At 43.7% G+C, this 22036-nt stretch overlaps 1 protein-coding gene across 2 annotated transcripts in view; it reads right to left on the bottom strand.

Annotated features, from left to right (window-relative positions):
- Window positions 1-5283: 5283 nt before the first annotated feature.
- Window positions 5284-22036, bottom strand: part of LOC109244095 (cytochrome c-like) — a 35937-nt gene continuing 19184 nt past the window's right edge. Inside the window, exons 4-5 of one of the 2 annotated variants that reach the window (XR_002070666.1) lie at window positions 13449-13516; window positions 5284-5614 (exon numbers count right to left, since the gene is read on the bottom strand). Coding sequence is in view for 1 of the 2 variants with exons in the window: in XM_019411128.1 (XP_019266673.1) it covers window positions 13511-13516 (6 nt within the window). In the remaining variant the exon portion in view is untranslated. Of the gene's footprint in view, window positions 5615-13231; window positions 13517-22036 lie in introns of those variants that run through there. The other variant, XM_019411128.1, reaches the window with a different exon arrangement.

The raw sequence follows: 22036 nt of genomic DNA, 5'->3' as shown, positions 1-22036 counted from the left end.
TACTCTGAGACGGTCATGGTACCCTGGCGCAAATGTTCAAACTCCGCGCGCCAGGCGTCCTTAAGACTCTGGGGGACATACTCCCTCGTGAACATATCTGAAAACTGGGCCCAAGTCAGGGAAGCTGCCTCATCCGGACTGTCTAACTCATAAGCATGCCACCACTGATAGGCGGCTCCTCGAAGCTGGAAGGTAGTGAAGGAAACCCCGCTCGATCCTGATATGCCCATAGTACGGAGGATGCGGTAGCACTCCATAAGAAATCCAAGGGCATCCTCTGAGGCTAGTCTACTGAAAGTCGGAGACTGATACTTCTTGAACCTCTCAAGCCTCTTCTGCTCCTCCTCTGAAGCTATTCCCTCTCATCGGGCTGAGCTGGGGCTACCGGCTATACAGGAATAGCCTCTAGAACCTAATCAATATGCACTCGCTGCTCAGGAGTGCGGGCGGCGGGAGTTTGTGCTCCTCCCCCGGCCTGGGATGTAGCTGCAGCAAGGGGAAGCAACCCTGCCTGAGCTAGAGTGGTGTTTATAGTCATGAACTGTGCTAAGGTCTCATGGAGTGGTGGAGTAGTAGTGGCAGAAGCATCAGGTGTCTTGACTCCGGCTGGTACTACTGGTGGTACCTCGGCGGCAGCTCTCACGGGTGCTCTGGTTGCACCACGAGCGTGTCCTCGGCCTCTACCCCGGCCCCGGCCTCTGACAGCTCCAGTAGGGGGCATGGGTGCCTGGTCATCTCGAGTAGCACGTGTCCTCACCATCTGTGAGAGAATAGAAGACAGAAGTTTAGAATTGTGATATCAAAAATCTCGCACAACAAGGAAATCAAATGAAGTGGAATTTTTCCGAACAGTTACATAGCCTCTCGTAGATAAGTACAGACGTCTCCATACCGATCAGCGAGACTCTAATAAACTGACTTGTGATTCATGACTCCTATGAACCTAGAGCTCTGATACCAACTTGTCACGACCCCGGTTCGCCCTCCGTGAACCATCGTGACGGCACCTATTCTCTACGACTAGGTAAGCCTAACTTGCGAAAGAAAAACCAAAATTTGCGAAAGTAAAACAATTTCAAACAAGAACAAAGGAATAAACAGCGTTTAAATGTGCCGATCGGCATACACTATATTAAATTCTCAAAAACAACACATAAATCCAAGACCCGGAAACCCATGAATCACAAGCTAAGAAGTACTACATAGCTCTAACTCCAGAATGTCTAATAAGAACTGAAATACAGAAGGGCTAATACTAAACAGCAAAAATAGAAAGAGACTCATCGGTGTGCGGACGCGGCAGATATACCTCGAAGTCGCTATAGCAGTCGTCTCGCCTCAGGGGTGGTAGGACTGAGTCGAAGTACCTAGATCTGCACATGAAAAACATGCGCAGGAAGGGCATGAGTACACCACAGCGGTACTCAGTAAGTGCCAAGCCTAACCTCGGTTGGGTAGTGACGAGGAAGGTCAGGGCCCTACTGAGATTAAATAGAACTTAAAAATTCAACAGTGTAGATAAGAACAGTATAATTAAGTGCAGCAGTGAAAGTATCACAGGATATAAAGGTAACTACGACTAATACAGAGGCAAAAACAATCACAAGGATGATAACCGGGGATCTCTAAGTATCCCGAGGATCTCTTGGTATCCTCAATATATGCCAGGGATCTCTTGGTATCCCGAGGATCTCTTAGTATCCTCTATAGATATGTGCCAGGGATCTCTCGCTATCCCGTACCTCAGCTCGATCATCAATAAGTACAGGGGTCTCCCGGGATGCCTTCCCGTAGCCCCAAAATAAAACACACAACAATAGCAAAAAAGAAATACTCAATTAAGCTCAACATCGTACCAAGGCAAAATAGATAATTCTAACCTAGCATACTTCACGTAATACAAATAAGGCATTTAAGGCAAGTAGAGCAATTTAGTCAATTAGACATGCTTCTCTAAACTAACAGCGGGCTAAATTTCCAAGTAGTGTAAGCAAGAAAAAGGAAGAACACAATTCAAGGCTATTTTTAATGAAAAACCGGATTTTCAACAATTAGCACAAGTACGCGCTCGTCACCTCACGTACAAGGCATTTCAATTATCACAATATCAATCCTAAGGGGAAAGGTCCCCCACACAAGGTTAGACAAGCCACTTACCTCGAACCGGCTCAAATGTCAACCCAAAACCACGTTCTTGCCACGAGTATCCGACTCCAAATGGCCCAAATCTATTCAATTAAATTCCATAATGTCAATAACACTTCAGGTAAATGATTCTATAATTAAATTCTAAGCAAATACACAAAATTAGGTAAAATGACCAAAATGCCCCTCGGGCCCACGTCTCGGAATTGAGTGAAATTTATATTTTCAGAATCCTCACACTCTCACGAGTCTAACCATACAAAAATTATCCTAATCTGATGTCAAATCCCCAATCAAAACTCAACTTCTAGGTCTAAGAACTTTTCCCCCAATTTCCACCAAAATTTCGAAATTAAAGGATGAATTTAAGTGTAGATTCATGGCAATTAGTCTAAACCGAGTAGGAATCACTTACCCAAATCGCCCAGGTGAAAATCTCTTCAAAAATCGCAATCCCCCGAGCTCCCAAGTCCAAAAATATGAATTATGGTCCAAACCCTCGATTTTGGGTTTTAAATTCTGCCCAGGTGTTTTGTTCATCGCGACCGCAAAAGATGACTTGCGATCGCGAAGAGTAAAAATTGATGGCTCCTGAACTGGGCTACGTGAACGCGAGATGGGGCACGCGAACGCGAAGAAGGAAAGGGCAGGCTTACGCGTTCGCGGACAAACCAGCGCGAGCGCGAAGGGAAAAAGGTCACTGAACCACCGACTCCTAGTTCTACTATGCGAACGCGAAGAAGGAAGGGGCAGACTACCGCGATCGCGAGCCAAATCATGCGATCGCGAAGAAAAAATTAAACCTCCTCCGAAAATACACTCCGCGAACGCGGAGGTAAGGCCGCGAACGCGATTAAGGAAACCAGATACCAGATTTTCTGCAGTTCTAACAAGTTCCAAAATGACCCGTTGAGCATCCGAAACACCCCCGAGGCCCCCGGGACCTCAACCAAACCTGCCAACCAATCCTAAAGCATCATCTCAAACTTGTTCCAACCTTCAGAACGCCCAAAATAACATCAGAACACCTATTTTTTCATCGGATTCAAGCTTAAGAATTCCAAAAGCTCTAAAAACATGTTTTTGATCAAAAATCCAACCGAACCACATCCGAATGACCTGAAATGTTGCACACACATCCCAAATGACATAATGGAACTACTGTAACTCTCGGAATTCCATTCCGACCCTCGGATCTAAATCTCACTATCGAACCGGAAACTTCAAAAATTCAACTTTCTGCATTTCAAGCCTAAATTAGCTACGAACCTTCAAAACACAATACGAACACGCCCCTAAGCCTGAAATCACCCAACGGAGCTAACGGAACCATCAAATTTCCAGTCTGAGGCCATCTTCACACTGTTCCGACTATGGTCAAATTCCAAGACTTAAGCCCTTATTTAGGGACTAAGTGTCCTAAAACTCTCCGGAACTCAAAATCGAACGTCCCGGCAAATCAAAATAGTAGAAATAAACTTGGGGAAAGCAATTAATAGGGGATCGGGGCGTAAATTCTAAAAACGACCGGCCGGATCGTTACACCTACCCAGGCCTAGTTCGCATTTGTGACACTATTGTCGCATTTCCCAGGCCTGCTCACTTCGCAATTGCGAAGCCTGATCTTGTTTGCGAGATCAGAGGCCTGTGCAAAAACCAGATGCATCAGCTGAGTTTTTGCTAAGTTCTAATAACTTTGTGGCCCATCCAAAACACACTCGAGCCCTCGGGGCTCCAAACCAAACATGCTCGCAAGTCTAAAAATATTATACGGACTTGCTCGTGCGATCAAATCATCAAAATAACATCAACAACTACGAATTTAGCACCAAAATTCAAGAAATTCTTAAGAACATTGAAATTTCCATTTTCTCAACTATGGGTCCGACTTATACCAAATCAACTTCGATTCTAACCAAATTTCACAGATTCGACTTAATCATTATTTTAAACCTGTACCGGGCTTCGAAACTGAAATACGGGCCCGATACTATCAAGATTACATGCACTTTCATTTCTAAAAATGCTTATATTTTCCAGCAAATAATTTCCTTTAAAAATTCTTTTCTCGAGCTAGGACCTCGGAATTCGATTCCTGACATACACCCAAGTCCCATATTTTACTACGGGCCCTACGAAACCGTCGAAACACGGGTCTGGGTCCGTTTACCCAAAATATTGACCGAAGTCAACTTAATTCCATTTTAAAGGCAAAATTTATCATTTTTCTCAAATTTTCACATAAAGGCTTTCCAGATATAAGTCCGGACTGTTCACGCAAATCGAGAAAAGACAAAAGGAGGTTTTTAAGGCCTCGGAACACGAATTTGACTTCTTAAATAAGAGATAACCTTTTGGCTCATCGCAGCCTAGAACTCTTTTGGAACTTCTACGGGGGTAGATTATCAGAAGACTGATAAGTACTCACACAAGATTATGGTATGCCATCCCGGCAACTATTTGGTGGATTACCTGGCAAGAGAGAAATGCCAGAATTTTAGAAGACAAACAAGAAAATATACTTAGTCTTAAGTTCATTTGCATACTTTTGCTATCTTCTTGGACAACATGGCAAATGCAAATGTTATTCATTTTTAACTCCTTATATACTCTGTTATAAATAATAGAAGCTTGTAATTTGTTCAATATTCCAACATAGCCTTGTTGCTAGTCATTCATGTATAAAATACTTGTCAAAAGAGAATGAATCCATCCATATCAACTAACAAAAGAAAATACCATTCGGCCTAACTTTTTTCCTATTATCGGAGTAGCTTCTAGACTTCTGATGTTCCACAATCAAACCATTTTTCTTTTACCCTTTTGTGAATTCAAATTAAGAACTGATATAAGACTAAATGCACAACTCCAAGCATCGCACGTGATTCTTCATTCATCTGCTATACTATAACCTCACCCACAAAACCATCTCTCAATCACGAAAAGTTTCCACCTAACTGGCTAACCCTTCAACCAATACATTCAATCATGCACGTAGAAAGCACAGAAACACATAGCACACACAAAACATTGATAAACAATAGAGAAAAAAGAGCACACACTAAATCAAAAGTTATGTCACGACCCTAAATCCCAACCCGGTCGTGATGGCGCCTCTCGTGAAGACAAGGCCAGCCAACTAAACCCAATTTACCTTTTTAAGCAGTTAAACAACATAAAACAGTCTAAAACATGATTTAACAGTATTAAGTAGCGAATAATGTCAATGAAGTGCGGAAACATAACCCAACACAGCCCTAAGTGGGGTGTCACAACTCACGAGCATCTAACAGTACCAAATCCTCAAAGGTAACTACAGAGTTTGAATTACTGAACTAAGACTGTAAAAAAAATAGATAGAGAGGAGCTCCAGGCTACGAAACGACAACAGCTACCTAAAGACTCCTCGAAGATCCACCTGAAGCTGGAATGAATCAGCACTCGGGAGCAGGACCAGCTACGCTTGAATCTGCACACAGGGTGCAGGGAGTAAAGTGAGTACTCCAACTCAGTGAGTAACAAATGTAAATAATGACTGAAAGTAAGAAAACATGTAAGGCACAAAGCAATCTGTAATGAAGCAGTAAAGATCATTTAAAAACAGTAAACCAATGAAAAGATAGGTAAAATCCTTTTTCAACGAGTAAACAGGTAATTGACAGACAATTAAGGTATAGTAAATAAATAGAAGCTCGCCCCTCGGGCACAGTATCACCACATCCGCCCCTCGGACAACATCTCAAAACAATAACAGCCCCTCGGGCTCCATCTCACATCACACTGGGTACCCGCGCTCACTAGGGGTGTGCAGACCCTGGAGGGGCCCCTTACGGCCCAAGGGCAATAACAAGCCATATCGTGGCATCAAATCTAGGCCCTCGGCCTCATATCACTCAAGCCACCTCGTGACGTACATATCTCGGGCCCTCGGCCTCACATCAGTATCAGTATCTCCTCACAACATAGGCCCTCGGCCTTACTCAGTCAAAAATACTCACAAGCCCCTCGGGCAATAGTAAAACAGTGTTTCTTAGCCCAAAACATCATTTGAAATATCATTTAAGTCTCAAAATCGAGTAAAAATTCCTGAGTAGTAAAACAGTGTAAATTAACCTGACTGATTTCAAATAGTAAGTCAAAACAGTGAGGAAATATCAAATAAAAGCCCCGAAGGGTTCAAGTAGTTGGCACGAAGCCCAAATGTGGCATTCAGCCTGAATCATAGTGATAGCAAATACGTTTAAGTCAAATACACGGTAAAAATCATCAACCGGGACAGACCAAGTCACAATCCCCAATAGTGTACGACCCCACGCTCGTCAACAAGCGTGTGTCTCACATCAACATAACACTACGATGTGCAATCCGGGGTTTCAAACCCTCAGGACATCATTTACAATTATTTTCACCTCGAACTGGCTAAGTATCTAGCTCGCGACGCCTTTGCCTCTCGAATCGGCCTCCACGTGCGTCGAACCTATCCAAAATTAGAGCGAGGACGTAAAACAATATCAAAGCCCGAGCGAAAACAATCAATAAAGGGCACAAATCCCGAAATTAGCAAAACTCGAGCGCCGAGCCCACTTCTCGAAGCTCAGAAATTTTCACACCAACGGATTCCTTATCTCCCCCACGAGTTCATACATATCAAGAATACCAAAATCGGAGTCCAAATGACCCCTCAAATTCTCATTTAAAGGCCTCTTAAACTCAAGCCCTAATCCTCAATTTTTAGCCCTTTAATCCTTTTAATTACAGCCTTAATCCAAGAAATACTACCATAGAAATGTGTTTTTGGTCCAAAAATCCTTACCTTAACGAAGTCTCTTGATTTCTCTCTTCAGAATCGCCCAAAAAGCTCCAAGGTCAAAGTCAAAAATGGTTAAATAACCCAAACTCGCGAAATGAAATAACATACATGTCTGCCCAAGCCTTTCCGCATCTGCGGTCCAATGCCCCGCTTCTGCGGTACCGCATTTGCGGCCAAACCACCGCTTCTGCGGTTTTTCACTTAAGGCCCAAAATCGCATCTGCGATACCGCAGATGCGGCCATCTTGACCGCTTCTTTAGAAACTGCTCGCCAGCCCCAATTTCGCATCTGCGGCTTCCTCCCTCGCACCTGCGGCATCGCACCTGCGGTCCCAATTCCGCAGGTGCGGAAATACCAGAAGCAGAAAATCTGCAGCTTTCACAAACATCCAACTTCTCCGTTAACCACCCGAAATCACCCCGAGGCCCCCCGGGACCTCAACCAAAAGCACCAACACATCCTAAAATATTATTCAAACTTGTTCCAATCATCAAAACACTTCAAACAACATCAATTCAACCAAAACACATCAGATTCAAGCCTAAGCTTCTAAAAATCTTCCAAATTCCGCTTTTGATCAAAAACCCAACAAAACCACGTCCGAATAACCTGAAATTTTGCATACACATCCCAAATCACAGAACGAAGCTACTGCAACTCTCGGAATTCCACTCCGACCCCTATATCAAAATCTCGCCTACCAACCGGAAATCGCCAAAATATCAACTTTGCCAATTCAAGCCTAAATCTACTCCGGACCTCCAAAACGCATTCCGTTCACACTCCTAAGTCATAAATCACCTCCCGAAGCTCCCCGAACTATCGGAACTCACATCCGAGCCCTCTAACACATAAGTCAACATCCGGTTGACTTTTCCAACTTAAGCCTTCCTAAAAGAGACTAAGTGTCTCAAACTTCACCAAAACCAATCTGAATCCAGTCCGACCAACCCGATACCTCAAAACACGGATAACAAGGCATGAAGAAGCAAAAATGGGGGAAACAGAGCGGTAACTCATGAGACAACCGTCCGGGTCGTCACATTCTCCCCAACTTAAATAAACGTTCGTCCTCGAACGAGTCAAGAAACATACCTGAAGCCTCAAACAGGTGAGGATATCTGCTCTGCATCTTCCGCTCGGTCTCCCAGGTAGCCTCCTCCACGGGCCGAACTCTCTACTACACCTTCACCGAAGCTATATCTTTTGATCTCAACTTCCGAACCTGACGCTCCAAAATAGCTGCTGGCTCCACATCATATGTCAAATCACCCTCCAACTGAACCGTGCTGAAATCCAGAACATGAGACAGATCTCCAATGTACTTCTGGAGCATAGAAACATGGAACACTGGGTGCACACTCGACAAGCTGGGTGGCAAAGCAAGCTTATAAGCCACCTCCCCAATCCTCTGAAGTACCTCAAAAGGCCTAATGAACCGCGGACTCAACTTCCCTTTCTTTCCAAATCTCATAACACCTTTTGTGGGCGAGACCTTCAACAGAACCTTCTCACCGACCATGTAGGACACATCTCGAACCTTCCAGTCAGCATAACTCTGTTGCCTTGACTGCGATGTACGAAGTCTCTCCTGAATTACGTTCACTTTATCTAGAGCATCCTGAACCAAATCTGTCCCCAATAGCCTAGCCTCACCGGGCTCAAACCAACAAACTGGAGATCTACACCGCCTCCCGTACAAAGCCTCACATGGAGCCACCTGGATGCTCGACTGGTAGCTGTTGTTATAGGCAAACTCTGCAAGCAGTAGAAACTGATCCCATGACCCTCCGAAATCAATAACACAAACGCATAGCATATCCTCTAATATCTGAATGGTGCGCTCGGACTGCCCGTCCGTCTGAGGGTGGAAAGTTGTGCTCAACTGTACCTGGTACCCAACTCTCGCTGAACAGACTTCCAGAACTGGGAAGTAAACTGGGTGCCCCGATCTGAAATAATGGAAACTGGGACACCATGCAACCGAACAATCTCTCGGATATATATCTCTGCTAACCGCTCGGAAGAATAAGTAGTACAGATAGGAATGAAGTGCGCGGACTTGGTCAGCCTATCCATAATCACCCAAATAGCATCAAACTTCCTCGAAGTTCGTGGAAGCCCAACTACAAAATCCATAGTGATCCGCTCCCACTTCCACTCTGGAATATCCATCCGCTGAAGCAAGCCACCCGGTCTCCAATGCTCATATTTCACCTGCTGACAATTGAGACACCGAGCTGCAAATCCCACAATATCTTTCTTCATTCTCCGCCACCAGTAATGCTGTCTCAGATCCTGATACATCTTTGCGGCTCCTGGATGAATAGAATACCGCGAGCTATGGGCCTCCTCCAGAATCAGCTCCCGAAGCCCATCTACATCGGGCACACAAATCCGGCCCTGCATCCTCAATACTCCATCATCTCCAATAGACACATCTCTGTCATTATCATGCTGAACTCTGTCCCTAAGTACGAGCAAATGTGAATCATCATACTGGCATTCTCTAATGCGCTCATATAGGGAAGACCGAGAAACCACACAAGCCAATATCCGACTGGGCTCCGAAATATCCAACCTCACGAACCGATTGGCCAAAGCCTGAACATCAACCGCAAGAGGTCTCTCCCCAACTGGAAGGTATGCCAAACTCCCCATACACACTGCCTTTCGGCTCAAAACATCGGCCACCACATTGGCCTTTCCCAGATGGTACAATATAGTGATGTCATAATCCTTAAGTAACTCCAACCATCTCCGCTGCCTCAAATTAATCCTTTTGCTTGAACAAATGTTGAAGACTGCGATGATTAGTGAATACCTCACAAGATACGCCATACAAGTAATGCCTCCAAATCTTCAACGCGTGAACTATAGCAGCCAACTCCAAATCATGAACGGGGTAGTTCTTCTCATGGGGCTTCAACTGACGAGAAGCATAGGCAATAACTCTACCCTCCTGCATCAACACACAACCAATACCTACTCTCGAAGCATCACAATACACGGTATATGAACCTAAAGCTGATGGCAAAACCAACACTGAAGCTGTGGTCAAAGCTGTCTTGAGCTTCTGAAAGCTCTCCTCAGACTCGTCCGACTATACAAATGAAACACCCTTTTGAGTCAACTTGGTCAAGGGCGATGCGATAGATGAGAATCCCTGAACAAACCGGCGATAATAGCCTACCAAACCAAGAAAACTACGAATCTCTGTGGCTGAGGACGGTCTGGGCCAACTCCTCTATCTTCTTTCGATAAACCTGAATACCCTCACTGGACACCACGTGTCCCAAGAATGCCACTGAACTGAGCCAAAACTCACACTTGGAGAACTTTTCCTAAAGCTTCTCATCCCTCAATCTCTACAATATAACCCTCAAATGCTCCGCGTGCTCCTCCGGACTACGCGAATATATAAGGATATCATCAATGAAAACTATGACAAATGAGTCAAGATAAGACCGGAACACGCTGTTCATCAAATGCACGAATGCTGCTGGGGCATTGGTCATCCCAAAAGACATAACCAGGAACTCATAATGACCATATCTGGTCCTGAAGGCCGTCTTAAGAATATTCGAATCCCTGATCTTCAACTGGTGATAACCCGAACGAAGATCAATCTTGGAGAATACCCTCGCTCCCTGAAGCTGGTCGAATAAATCATCCATGCGAGGCAAGGGATACTTGTTCTTAACTGTTACCTTGTTCAATTGCCTATAATCAATGCACATTCTCATAGTGCCATCCTTTTTCTTCACAAACAGAACTGGCGCACCCCAAGGTGACACACTAGGCCGAATGAACCCCTTATCTAGGAGTTCCTGAAGTTGCTCCTTTAACTCCTTCAACTCCGATGGTGCCATACGATACGGCGGAATAGAGATGGGCTGAGTGCCCGGTACCAGGTCAATACCAAAATCAATATCCCTGTCCGGTGGCATGCCCGGCAGGTCTACAGGAAATACATTAGGGAAATCCCTCACACTGGGAGTCTCAGCTCCAACATCCCTCACAAAGGCAAGACACGAAAGACAACCCTTCCTAACCATACGCTGGGCTTTCAAGAAATAAATCACTCTGCTAGGAACATAATCAGTCACACCTCGCCACTCAATCCGTGGCACACCCGGAATAGCCAACGTGACTGTCTTGGCATGACAATCTAGAATAGCGCGATACGGAGATAGCCAATCCATGCCCAAAATGACATCGAAATCCACCATACTCAATAATAAAATATCAACTCGGGTCTCCAGACCCCCAATAGTCACCACACACGACCGGTACACACGGTATACAACAACAGTATCACCCACCGGGGTATATACATGAACAGGTAAAGCAAGAAACTCACGAGGAGTACCCAAATAGTGAGCAAAGTATGATGACACATAGAATAGGTAGAACCAGGATCAAATAGTACAGAGGCATCTCTGTGGCAGACTGAAATAATACCTATAATGACAGCATCAGAAGCAATGGAAACGGGCATGACAGCCCCCTGATCGACCTCCCCCTCTGGGGCGACCCCTGGCTGACTGATCCCCACCCCTAGCTGGCTAGACGGGTGGTGGTGGAGCAACTGGCGCTGAAGCTGATGACTGACCCCTCTGCTGGGATGAACAAGCAACACGACGGGGATACTGCCTCCATATGTGGCCCATCTCGCCACACTCATAACAACTCCTAGGTACTGGAGAAAGGGACTGATGGGAACCCCTCGCACCATAGTGACCAGCAGATGCACTCGGCGTAGAAGAGCCCTGAACAGATAGAGCACGGGATGAGCTCAGAGCTGGGAAGGCACTAAGTGAAGAATGGCCCTAGTGTAAACTGTGGGAACCATGACCCGATGATGCTCCTCGATAACCTGAGCGATCAGACTGACCCTGACGGAACTGTCGGCCACTGTCGTGCTGGAACTGGCCCCTCGAAGGACCACCACTGTAGCTACCAGATCCTCGAGGCCTCTTGGCCTCCCTCTCCTCTCGCTCCTAGCGATGGACAGACTCAATCTCTCTGGCAATATCCACAACCTCCTCGAATGTAGCACCAGTCACCCTCTCCCTGATCATACGATACGGAGCTGATAAGTAAGACCATCGACAAATCTCATAATCCTCTCTCGATCTGTCGGGACCAACCAGATGGCATGACGAGCCAACTTAGAGAACCTCAACTCATACTGTGACACGGTCATCTCCCCCTGACGCAACCACTCAAACTGACGTAGCTCCTCTCTACGAGACTGCGGTACATACTTCTCCAGAAAGAGAACGGAGAACTGCTGCCAGGATAGGGGTGCTGCACCAACAGGCCTACGCCTCTTAAAATCCTCCCACCAAGTAAAAACAGGTCCTGAAAACTGATAAGTAGTGAAAGCGACCCTGCCGGTCTCCAGAATACCGGGTGTGCGAAGCATCCTCTGAGATTTGTCTAAAAAGCCCTAGGCATCCTCGCCCTCTGCTCCACTGAAGGTCGGACGCTGAAGTCTCCCAAATCTCTCCAACCTATGCTGCTCATCCTCTAGCATGACAGAAACTGCATAGTCCTAAGAAGCTGCGATGGGTTGGGCTGGATATTCCCCCGGCGTCTGAAGTCCCTGCACGACCTGCTCAGGTGTGCGGGCGGCGAGAGTCTGACTGCCTCTCCCAGCCTGTGAAGTAGCTGCTGCTGTAGTGGCTGAAACTGCCTGAGCTAGGCCAGTGTAAACTGATAAGATCTGAGCCAAGGCCTCCTGAAGACTCGGAATCATAATAGGCACAGCTGGTGCCTGAGCTGGTGCTGTTGGAGGGTCCACAGCTGGGACCTGGTCCTGAACAGGGGCAGCTGGAGGATCTGCAGGTGCTACCCCCGCTGCTCTACCTCTACCACGACCACGACCGCGTCCTCGGCCTCTGGTGGCCGCAGCTGGTGGCACAGGTGGTCGTCCACCCTGTCCGCTAGCGCGTGTCCTCACCATCTGTGAGAGAATAGAACAACAGAAGTTTAGTACTCGGATCAACAAACTCGCACGATAAGAATTTCAAGAATGTGAAGCTTTTTCCTAAAGGTTCTGCAGCCTCTAGAGGATAAATCCAGACGTCTCCGTACCGATCCGTGAGACTCTACTAAAACTGCTCATGACTCGTGAGACCTATGTAACCTAGGCTCTAATACCAACTTGTCATGACCCTAAATCCCAACCCGGTCGTGATGGCGCCTCTCGTAAAGACAAGGCCAGCCAACTAAACCCAATTTGCCTTTTTAAGCAGTTAAACAACATAAAACAGTCTAAAACATGATTTAATAGTATTAAGTAGCGAATAATGTCAATGAAGTGCGGAAACATAACCCAACACAACCCTAACTGGGGTGTCACAAGTCACGAGCATCTAACAGTACCAAATCCTCAAAGGTAACTATAGAGTTTGAATTACTGAACTAAGACTGTAAAAGAAATAGATAGAGAGGAGCTCCAAGCTGCGAAACGCCAACAGTTACCTAAACACTCCTCGAAGATCCCCCTGAAGCTGGAATGAATCAGCACTCGGGAGCGGGACCAGCTACGCCTGAATTTGCACACAGGGTGCAGGGAGTAAAGTGAGTACTCCAACTCAGTGAGTAACAAATGTAAATAATGACTGAAAGTAAGAAAACACGTAAGGCACAAAGCAGTCTATCATGAAGTAGTAAAGATCATTTAAAAACAGTAAACCAGTGAAAAGACATGTAAAATTCTCTTTCAACAAGTAAACAGGTAATTGAAAGACAATTAAGGTACAATAAATAAATAGAAGCTCGCCCCTCGGGCACAGTATCACCACATCCGCCCCTCGGACAATATCTCAGAACAATAACAGCCCCTCAGGCTCAATCTCACATCACACTGGGTACCCGCTCTCACTGGGAGAGTGCAGACTCCTGGAGAGGCCCCTTACGGCCCAAGCGCAATAACAAGCCATCTCGTGGCATCAAATCTAGGCCCTCGGCCTCATTTCACTCAAGCCACCTTATGGCGTATATATCTCGGGCCCTAGGCCTCACATCAGTATCACTGTCTCCTCACAACATAGGCCCTCGGCCTTACTCAGTCAAAAATACTCACAAGCCCCTCGGGCAATAGTAAAACAGTGTTTCTCAGCCCAAAACATCATTTAAAATATCATTTAAGTCTCAAAATTGAGTAAAAATGGTTGAGTAGTAAAACAATGGAAATTAACCTGACTGAATTCAAATAGTAAGGCAAAACAGTGAGGAAATATCAAATAAAAGCCCCGAAGGGTTCAAGTAGTTGGCACGAAGCCCAAATATGGCATTCAGCCCAAATCATAGTGATAGCAAATAAGTTACAGTCAAATACACGGTAAAATCATCAACCGGAACGGACCAAGTCACAATCCCCAATAGTGTACGACCTCACGCTCGTCAACAAGTGTGTGTCTCACCTCAACATAGCACTACGATGTGCAGTCCGGGGTTTCAAACCCTCTGGAAATCATTTACAATCATTACTCACCTCGAACCGGCTAAATCTCTAGCTCGCGACGCCTTTGCCCCTCAAAAAGGCCTCCACGTGCGTCAAAGCTATCCAAATCAGAGCGAGGACGTCAAAATATGCCAAGGGAACAAAGCCCAAGTGAAAACAATCAATAAAGGGCACAAATCCCGAAATTAGCAATACCCGAGCCCCGGGCCAACTTCTCAAAACTCAGAAATTTTCACATCAACGGATTCCTTATCTCCCCACGAGTTCATACATATCAAGAATACCAAAATCAGAGTCCAAATGACCCCTCAAATTTTCATTTAAAGGCCTCTTAAACTCAAGCCCTAATCCTCTATTTTTAGCCCTTTAATCCTTTTAATTACAGCCTTAATCCATGAAATACTACCATAGAAATGTGTTTTTGGTCCAAAAATCCTTACCTTAACGAAGTCTCTTGATTTCTCTCTTCAGAATCGCCCAAAAAGCTGCAAGGTCGAAGTCAAAAATGGTGAAATAACCCAAACTCGCGAAATGAAATAACATATATGTCTGCCAAGGCCTTTCCGCATCTGCGGTCCAATGCCCCGCTTCTGCGGTACTATCGCGCCCCCTTTTCCTCCGCAAAAATTGGGTTTATGACATTTGGAGGCACAACTCATTCCTTTAGGGAACTGGGTTTGCATTTGAAGATTCGCCACCTAATGATTAGGGTGCATTAGGACACCAGAAGAGTTTGATTTGGATAACCAGAGATTGGATAAGGGCTTGAAATTATTCTAAGGGGAAGGTGTTAGGCACCCCTCAGAATCCACTAGTGTGGTTCCCGGCCAGACAATTATTATGAATTGAGGTACAATTAACATATAGGCATATAAGGCTCAAATAAGAGGGGATTTCAACATATAATGGTTTGAAAGAACAATTACAAAAGCTGATTTTTAATGCTGAAAAAAATAAAGAATAAAAGAAAAAGGAGGGGTCCTAGGTTTATTAAAAATATGGATCACCCCACACAATATCCGGTAATCACTCCTCAATGAGGGGCTACACGTGACATTATCGTGTGGTCATCATATCCATATCTACCCATCCCACCCCATTCAGGTATTTAAAGCGCGGATTGGTATCGATTACTTATTGCATGCTATTATCCGTCCCACTCCTATCAGTCCCGGAGGCACTTAGGATTACTAAACCTAAAAAGGGAAGGATATTAGGCTTATTTGGAGTTTCAAAGGTAAAAACTCTAAGGCGACATACAAAAACACATATTGCATATTTTGGGAAAACACATAGAAACAAACAAAGGCTCATATATACCTCCTTAAACAAAGAAAGCATATAATTAGCATGACTTGCACATACTGTTTAGGTCTGATTGAAATACCAAAGACGAGGGAGTTTTGAAACATATTGGTTTATTACATAACCCAGATAAGAAGTCCGAATCAGGCCTGCCTGCTGGTTGTAATAATTAACAGAAGTGGGTTCAATTTACAGTTATTACTCTAGGGCTTGCCTAAGTGTTTAGACGAGGATCCTATAGGCATGGTGTCTACTGAATTCAGAAGGTGATAAGACAGTAAAACTCGAAGTGAATTGTCCGAAGTCCTATATGCATATTTATAAAACTTGTTAAGTAAGGGATTTAGATTATTAAAAGAGATGCAGAATGTACAAAAACTAAATAAATTGGTTTCAGGCTTTGCAGGTGATAGTATAGATTATTACTGATTTTATATCTAACATTGAGTGAAGCGAATTAGATTCATTTAGAAACTCCTATAGGCATGTTTTCTACACGTTGCTGATTTTAGACGCTTATAGACGTGGTGTCGAAATGCAGAAAACCTTATAGACTTGGTATCTGAATGCAGAAACTTATTTAAAACCTTATAGGCAGGGTATCAGTTTGAATTATGCATAATGAAATAAGAACAATCCAATAGGCATGATTTCTAGGTGAAGTTTGAATATGCAGAATTATAACAATACTATAGGCATAATTTCTAGGTGAAGTTGAATATGCAGAATTATAACAGTCCTATAGGCATAATTTCTAGGTGAATTTTGAATATGCAGAAGTTGAAACACCCTATAGGCATGGTTTCTGCCCTTACATGCATAGTTACCCACCCTTTTTCACTAGGCAGCCCCCAAATGTTTATTACAACTTATTACAAACCATAATAATAAATTACATCAGAAAAGTACAAAGAAAATTACAACCAGAGGAAGCCTGATTCTTGACTTCCTCTCTGAGTTATGAGATAGACCAACTCAAAGACCATTGATCTAAAGCCTTTCTCCAATTTGAGTGTGTCAGAGTTCCCTAAGAGCCTCAATGGGACTCCGGGCAGTGCTCACACCCAAATTGTATCACCAGAATAGGGACAAGTGCAATGTGAAAGGGCCAGCCCTCAAGTGTCCAAGTTCAGAGGGAGCTCATAGGTCCCAAGGCAAGGCTCACAAGAGGGGGGCCAGAACGTAAGTCTAAGAGAGAGTGCAAGTGAAGAAACAGAGTTGAAGAACTAAGGAAGTAAAGTAGAGGGAAAGAGGTGTTGTGAAACAGCTATAAACAAGTTGGTTATTTCATACAAAGGGGTTCAGGGGTTGGGAAATCGCCAAAGAGCCTATGTACTTTAGGCAAGGGTCAGCTTTGGGCATGCGCAGCAATAGAAGATGCTGGCATGCCTAGAAGCCTACCAGAACACACAATACTAGAGAAACATAGAGGTTAGGATCTCAGGGGATCAAGCTTGAGTCATGGCCAGTAATATTCAATACTGTCATGCCTCAAACAAACCATAAGCATTGAACACATTGGGGTGGGGGGATTTAGGATTCACAATAGATTCAGAACAGGCAGAAGGAAATTACAACATGCTAAAGTAAATACTGGATTAAATACAAGCAGTAGGCAGACAAGAAGGCAAAAGTATTAAGTAAACATATGTTGTGATGCTGAAATCTTAATCAGAACATACCAGCTCAAAGAAGCAAAATACAGTAAAGGCAGGTAGCAGGACTTTGAAGATAGGCCACAGTACAAGTAGCAAGAGAGAATATTTTGAGTATGAGTGTGAGTTCAGAAATTAGGAGTGTTCGTGTCTGTGTTAATGAAAAAGCCAGGTATTTATAGTTTGAAAATAGGTAGAAAGTAAGGCAAGAATCACAGTTTAGTAGTAATTATGGAACTATGTATCAATTAAATCAAATCAGTATAACACTTCATTTAATTAAGGAGTTGAAATTAAACGGTAATGAGCAGAAAACATTTAAGGAAAAAAATCAAGTAGAACACTATGTATAGAATAGACAATTAGGGGTAAGTCCATAGGGGTCCAATTAAGGAAATAACTATTGCAGAATCAGTGTAGGTACTCGGTTAACCAAATAAGGTAGAAAACACAATAGATTTGCAAAATATGGAGACAATCAGCTCCCAGTAAATCAAGGAGTCAGGGATTCTAAACTATTGATTTGGGAGAGAGTAACATGGGTTCCCATGAATAAACAAATAAGCCAAACTAAGGACAGGAGAATCGAAAGTCTAAAGGGAAGTTTTCCAATCAATCCAAGAAACAGGGAAATCAGTAAAATAAAGAAAAAATCAATTACACGAGTGCAATCAAAATTACACAAGGAGGTTTGAAATCAGTCCACAATTGAAGGTCGTTTTAGAGGGAAATTTAGCATATAAACGAGTGCATAAACATTAGGCATGCGAGGCTGAACTCGTGCAAAGAAAGCATCATGCAATGGCAAACACAAAGTCATTAGCTAATGAACTATCGAAATATGGTAGTCACATAGGTCGATTTCACCAACTCAGTAATAGAGAAAAGAGAGTATCAGAAGCATGCAAAGGGATCAAGTGAAAAGACCTTATAGTAGAGTTTCAATGGTAGCAGGAAGTCAAAATCACATAAAGAAACAGAGGTTGAAACAAAAGATTTCGAAATTCAGTCGAGCAACAGATGAAGAAACTTCAGAAACTCGAATAGGTCCAAAGTAAATTAGGGTTTTGAAACCAATCGAATTCAGAGCATGACGAACAAGTAAATCACATAGCAAATAGTCTCAGAACTCGAATGAACCCCAAATTTTAGGGTTTTCACCATCAATCGAGTATAGAGATGAAAAACAAGTAAATCAGACAGAAATACTAACAAAATAAATTCAGAAATCTCAAAAGGTTAAGGCCCTCAACATGCAACTTAAGTAAAAGAACGACATAAGGAAACACAGTAGAACACGTACAAAAATCAGAGAAAGCTTCAAAATAACTTAACAAAACCCTAAATCAGAAAAGATAAGGGGTTTTGAAGATAATGTTTTAGAAGAAACCTTGAGAAAAACGTTTAGAAGTTTAGAGCAAACACGGATCTAGACAGATATAAAAGAAATCAGAAGAACCTCAAAGATTAGGGTTTCAGTAGAAACCCAGATGGTGAGAAAGGCTTGGACAATCGTCGATCTAAGCAGGACGAGTCAAGAATCAGGCTTGAATAGCCATGGCTGGCCGAAGCAAAGTCGAAGATGACCGGAGACAGCCACAAAAACTGAGATTGACCAAAGTCTGGGCCAAGCTTCTTCAAGGTTTGGCCTTGAAACCATAGTACTCGAACGCATAGAAGCCAAGGGAGGTGGATACACGCCTCCAATGGCTTTAGAAGCCATGGATTTAGGGGTTTTCAGGTGGTAGTTTAGGGAGGCGGCTAGGGTTTGAGAGAGGGTCGAGAGAGAATTGAGAGAACAAAGGAATTCAGAGGCGGCTGGATGAGATAAATGATAGGGTTTAGGGGTTGTTTGGGATTAATTATGGAAAGGGTTAATGGTGGCCGTTGATCATTTTGATCAACGGCCTGGATTGAATGGGTAGGTAGGGGATCCTGGTGGGTTGTTTTAATTGGGTTGTGGGTCGGGTATGATTAGGATTTGGGTTGGGTAATTGGGTTTAAAATTGGGGTTCAAATCAGGCCACAATTGAGACACAATTGGGCTATATTTTAAATAGCCACATTTCCCTTATTTATTTTATAAAAAATAGTAAAGTAATTTCTGGAAATAAATTAAAGGTACTAAAATGATTAATAATACATAATTATCAAATTTAAAATATCGGACCTAATTTTATAGACATAAATGTAATTAAATCTAAAAGAGGCTAATATTGCAACCATATGCTATTTAGCTTTAAAAATACCAAATAAATTTGTAAAAATATGCAAAAAATTATCTTAGCTATATTTTAGTATAAATACGAGAGTTAAATAAGTAAATCACCAAAATGATAATTTTTGGGAATAATTATTGGGTTTTTCTGGATAAAATGGAGCAATAAATTGATTTAAAAATCTTTAAAAATTATGGGAAAATAATAAAACATTTGGACATACCTATATGCATACATATGCTATTTTGAAAGTATTTTGCATATTAAAGTATTTAGGGAAAATTGGGTATCAACAGCTGCCCCTCTTTACCCGGGAAGGATGAAAGAGTTGTCGGGTAAAGATATGATGGCCAATTTTGACCTGGCGAAACGGTTTGAAGAGGTTTGGCCGTGCTCTGGCTTCTGAGCTACCTACATATCCCTGGTCTTACAGGAATCAGGCCATATGTAGTTCAGGATCCGTCGGCGGAATATGCCGATGGAGACTTTCCAAGAACCGACGCAATATTCAGGACGGTGTGAATGGTTAAGGTCTGATAGAGCTGCGGGAACTGGAGCGGGATTGATCCTGCTGAGATGGCCGTTGCTTGCCGGTTTACCTGCAAATAAACAATACAAGCATATACGGTGCGTAAATTTAAACATGATGCACATTCCCGTCGGACCATGAATGCTGTCGTTGGACGGTTGGGATGACGTCCTTAGACCATGATGTCCTGGGCCATGAAGCGTATAATAATAAAGGATTCGCAGGCCATGAAATGATGCTCTCGGGCTATGAGAATGATTCCTCCGAACCATGATGCCTTTGAATAATGATATGCAAAAGATTAAAGGGATCATCGGGCCATGGCATCTCGGGCTATGCAAATTGTGCCTCTGAACAATGACGCCCTCGGATAATTTGGCAAAATTTCAGCCCATGAGATGCAGTGTTTGGCGATCTTTCATCCCATGAGATGCAATAGGTGGCGATCTTTCAGCCATGCAAATGTAAATGAAGTGGCCATCTTTCAGCCATGCAAATGTAAATGAAGTAGCGATCTTTCAGCCATGCAAGCATAAATAAGGAGGCGATCATTCAGCCATGCAAGCGTAAATAAGGTGGCGATCTTTCAGCCATGCAAGCGTAAATAAGGTGGCGATCTTTCAGCCATGCAAACATAAATAAAGTGGCGATCTTTCAGCCATGCAAGCAGAAATAAGGTGGCGATCTTTCAGCCATGCAAACGTAAATAAAGTGGCGATCTTTCAGCTATGCAAGCATAAATAAAGTGGCGATCTTTCAGCCATGCAAACGTAAATAAAGTGGCGATCTTTCAGCCATGCAAGCATAAATAAAGTGGCGATCTTTCAGCCATACAGATGCAGAGGGAGACAGTGTTTAGTCTCGGAAGGCAGAATGGTAGCCTTATGCAATGCAGAAAAATGCAGATGGAGACGGTGTTTAGTCTCGGAAGGCAGAAAGGTAGCCTTATGCAATGTAGAAAAAAATGCAGATAGAGACAGTGTTTAGTCTCGGAAGGCATAATGGTAGCCTTATGCAATGCAGAAAAATGCAGATGGAGACAGTGTTTAGTCTCGGAAGGCTGAAAGGTAGCCTTATGCAATGCAGAAAAAATGCAGATGGAGACAGCGTTTAGTCTCGGAAGGTAAAATGGTAGCCTTATGCAATGCAGAAAAATGCAGATGGAGACAGTGTTTAGTCTCGGAAGGCAGAATGGTAGCCTTATGCAATGCAGAAAAAATGCAGATGGAGACAGTGTTTAGTCTCGGAAGGCAGAATGGTAGCCTTATGCAATGCAGAAATACCAATAAAATGGAAAATGGCAATAGAGTTTTCTTAGTTGATAGCAGGTTGCACCATTGTGACTGCTGGGGACATTGCGGTATAGGGAATATCACCGGCGTGCGTGGATAGCAAATGCTGGTAAATGCAACAATTCTGAGAGTCGTATTCATGAACAACGTGAGTGTATAGTAAGCCAGATGCTTTCGCAATCCAGGTGTCTGCATTCAAAGAAAACTCGTGAGTTTTATAGAGGGGGAAGGTTAGTTCGCATCCCCGCTGGCTCTGTTTGACCCGTTCGGCTTTGTCTGGTGATACGGTATGTATCATTGGGGGTAGCGTTGCTGAACAAGGCGATTTCGATAATAAACATGCATGAATTTGTAAAAATATGACATAAGTATATATTTAAGAAAAAACTTTTAGATGAACCGACGACTGTGACGCGGCTCAAGACATTGCGACCTCTCTTGCTACGAAATTTTGAGGGTCCTCCTGTAAATTCTGCCTAGTTTAACGGGTTGATGCTTCTGACGGCTACTTGCGATGTTCGGCTGAAATTACTTCGGAATTTTGAGGATCCTCCTCAAAATTCTGCCCCAGTTTCCAATTGCGGGGGGGGGGGGGGGGGGGGG

This window comes from Nicotiana attenuata, unplaced genomic scaffold (assembly GCF_001879085.1).
Source record: "Nicotiana attenuata strain UT unplaced genomic scaffold, NIATTr2, whole genome shotgun sequence".
NCBI lineage: Eukaryota > Viridiplantae > Streptophyta > Magnoliopsida > Solanales > Solanaceae > Nicotiana > Nicotiana attenuata.
The sequence above is the reverse complement of the archived record's forward strand: the minus strand, read 5'-3'. Positions and strand labels throughout refer to the sequence as shown.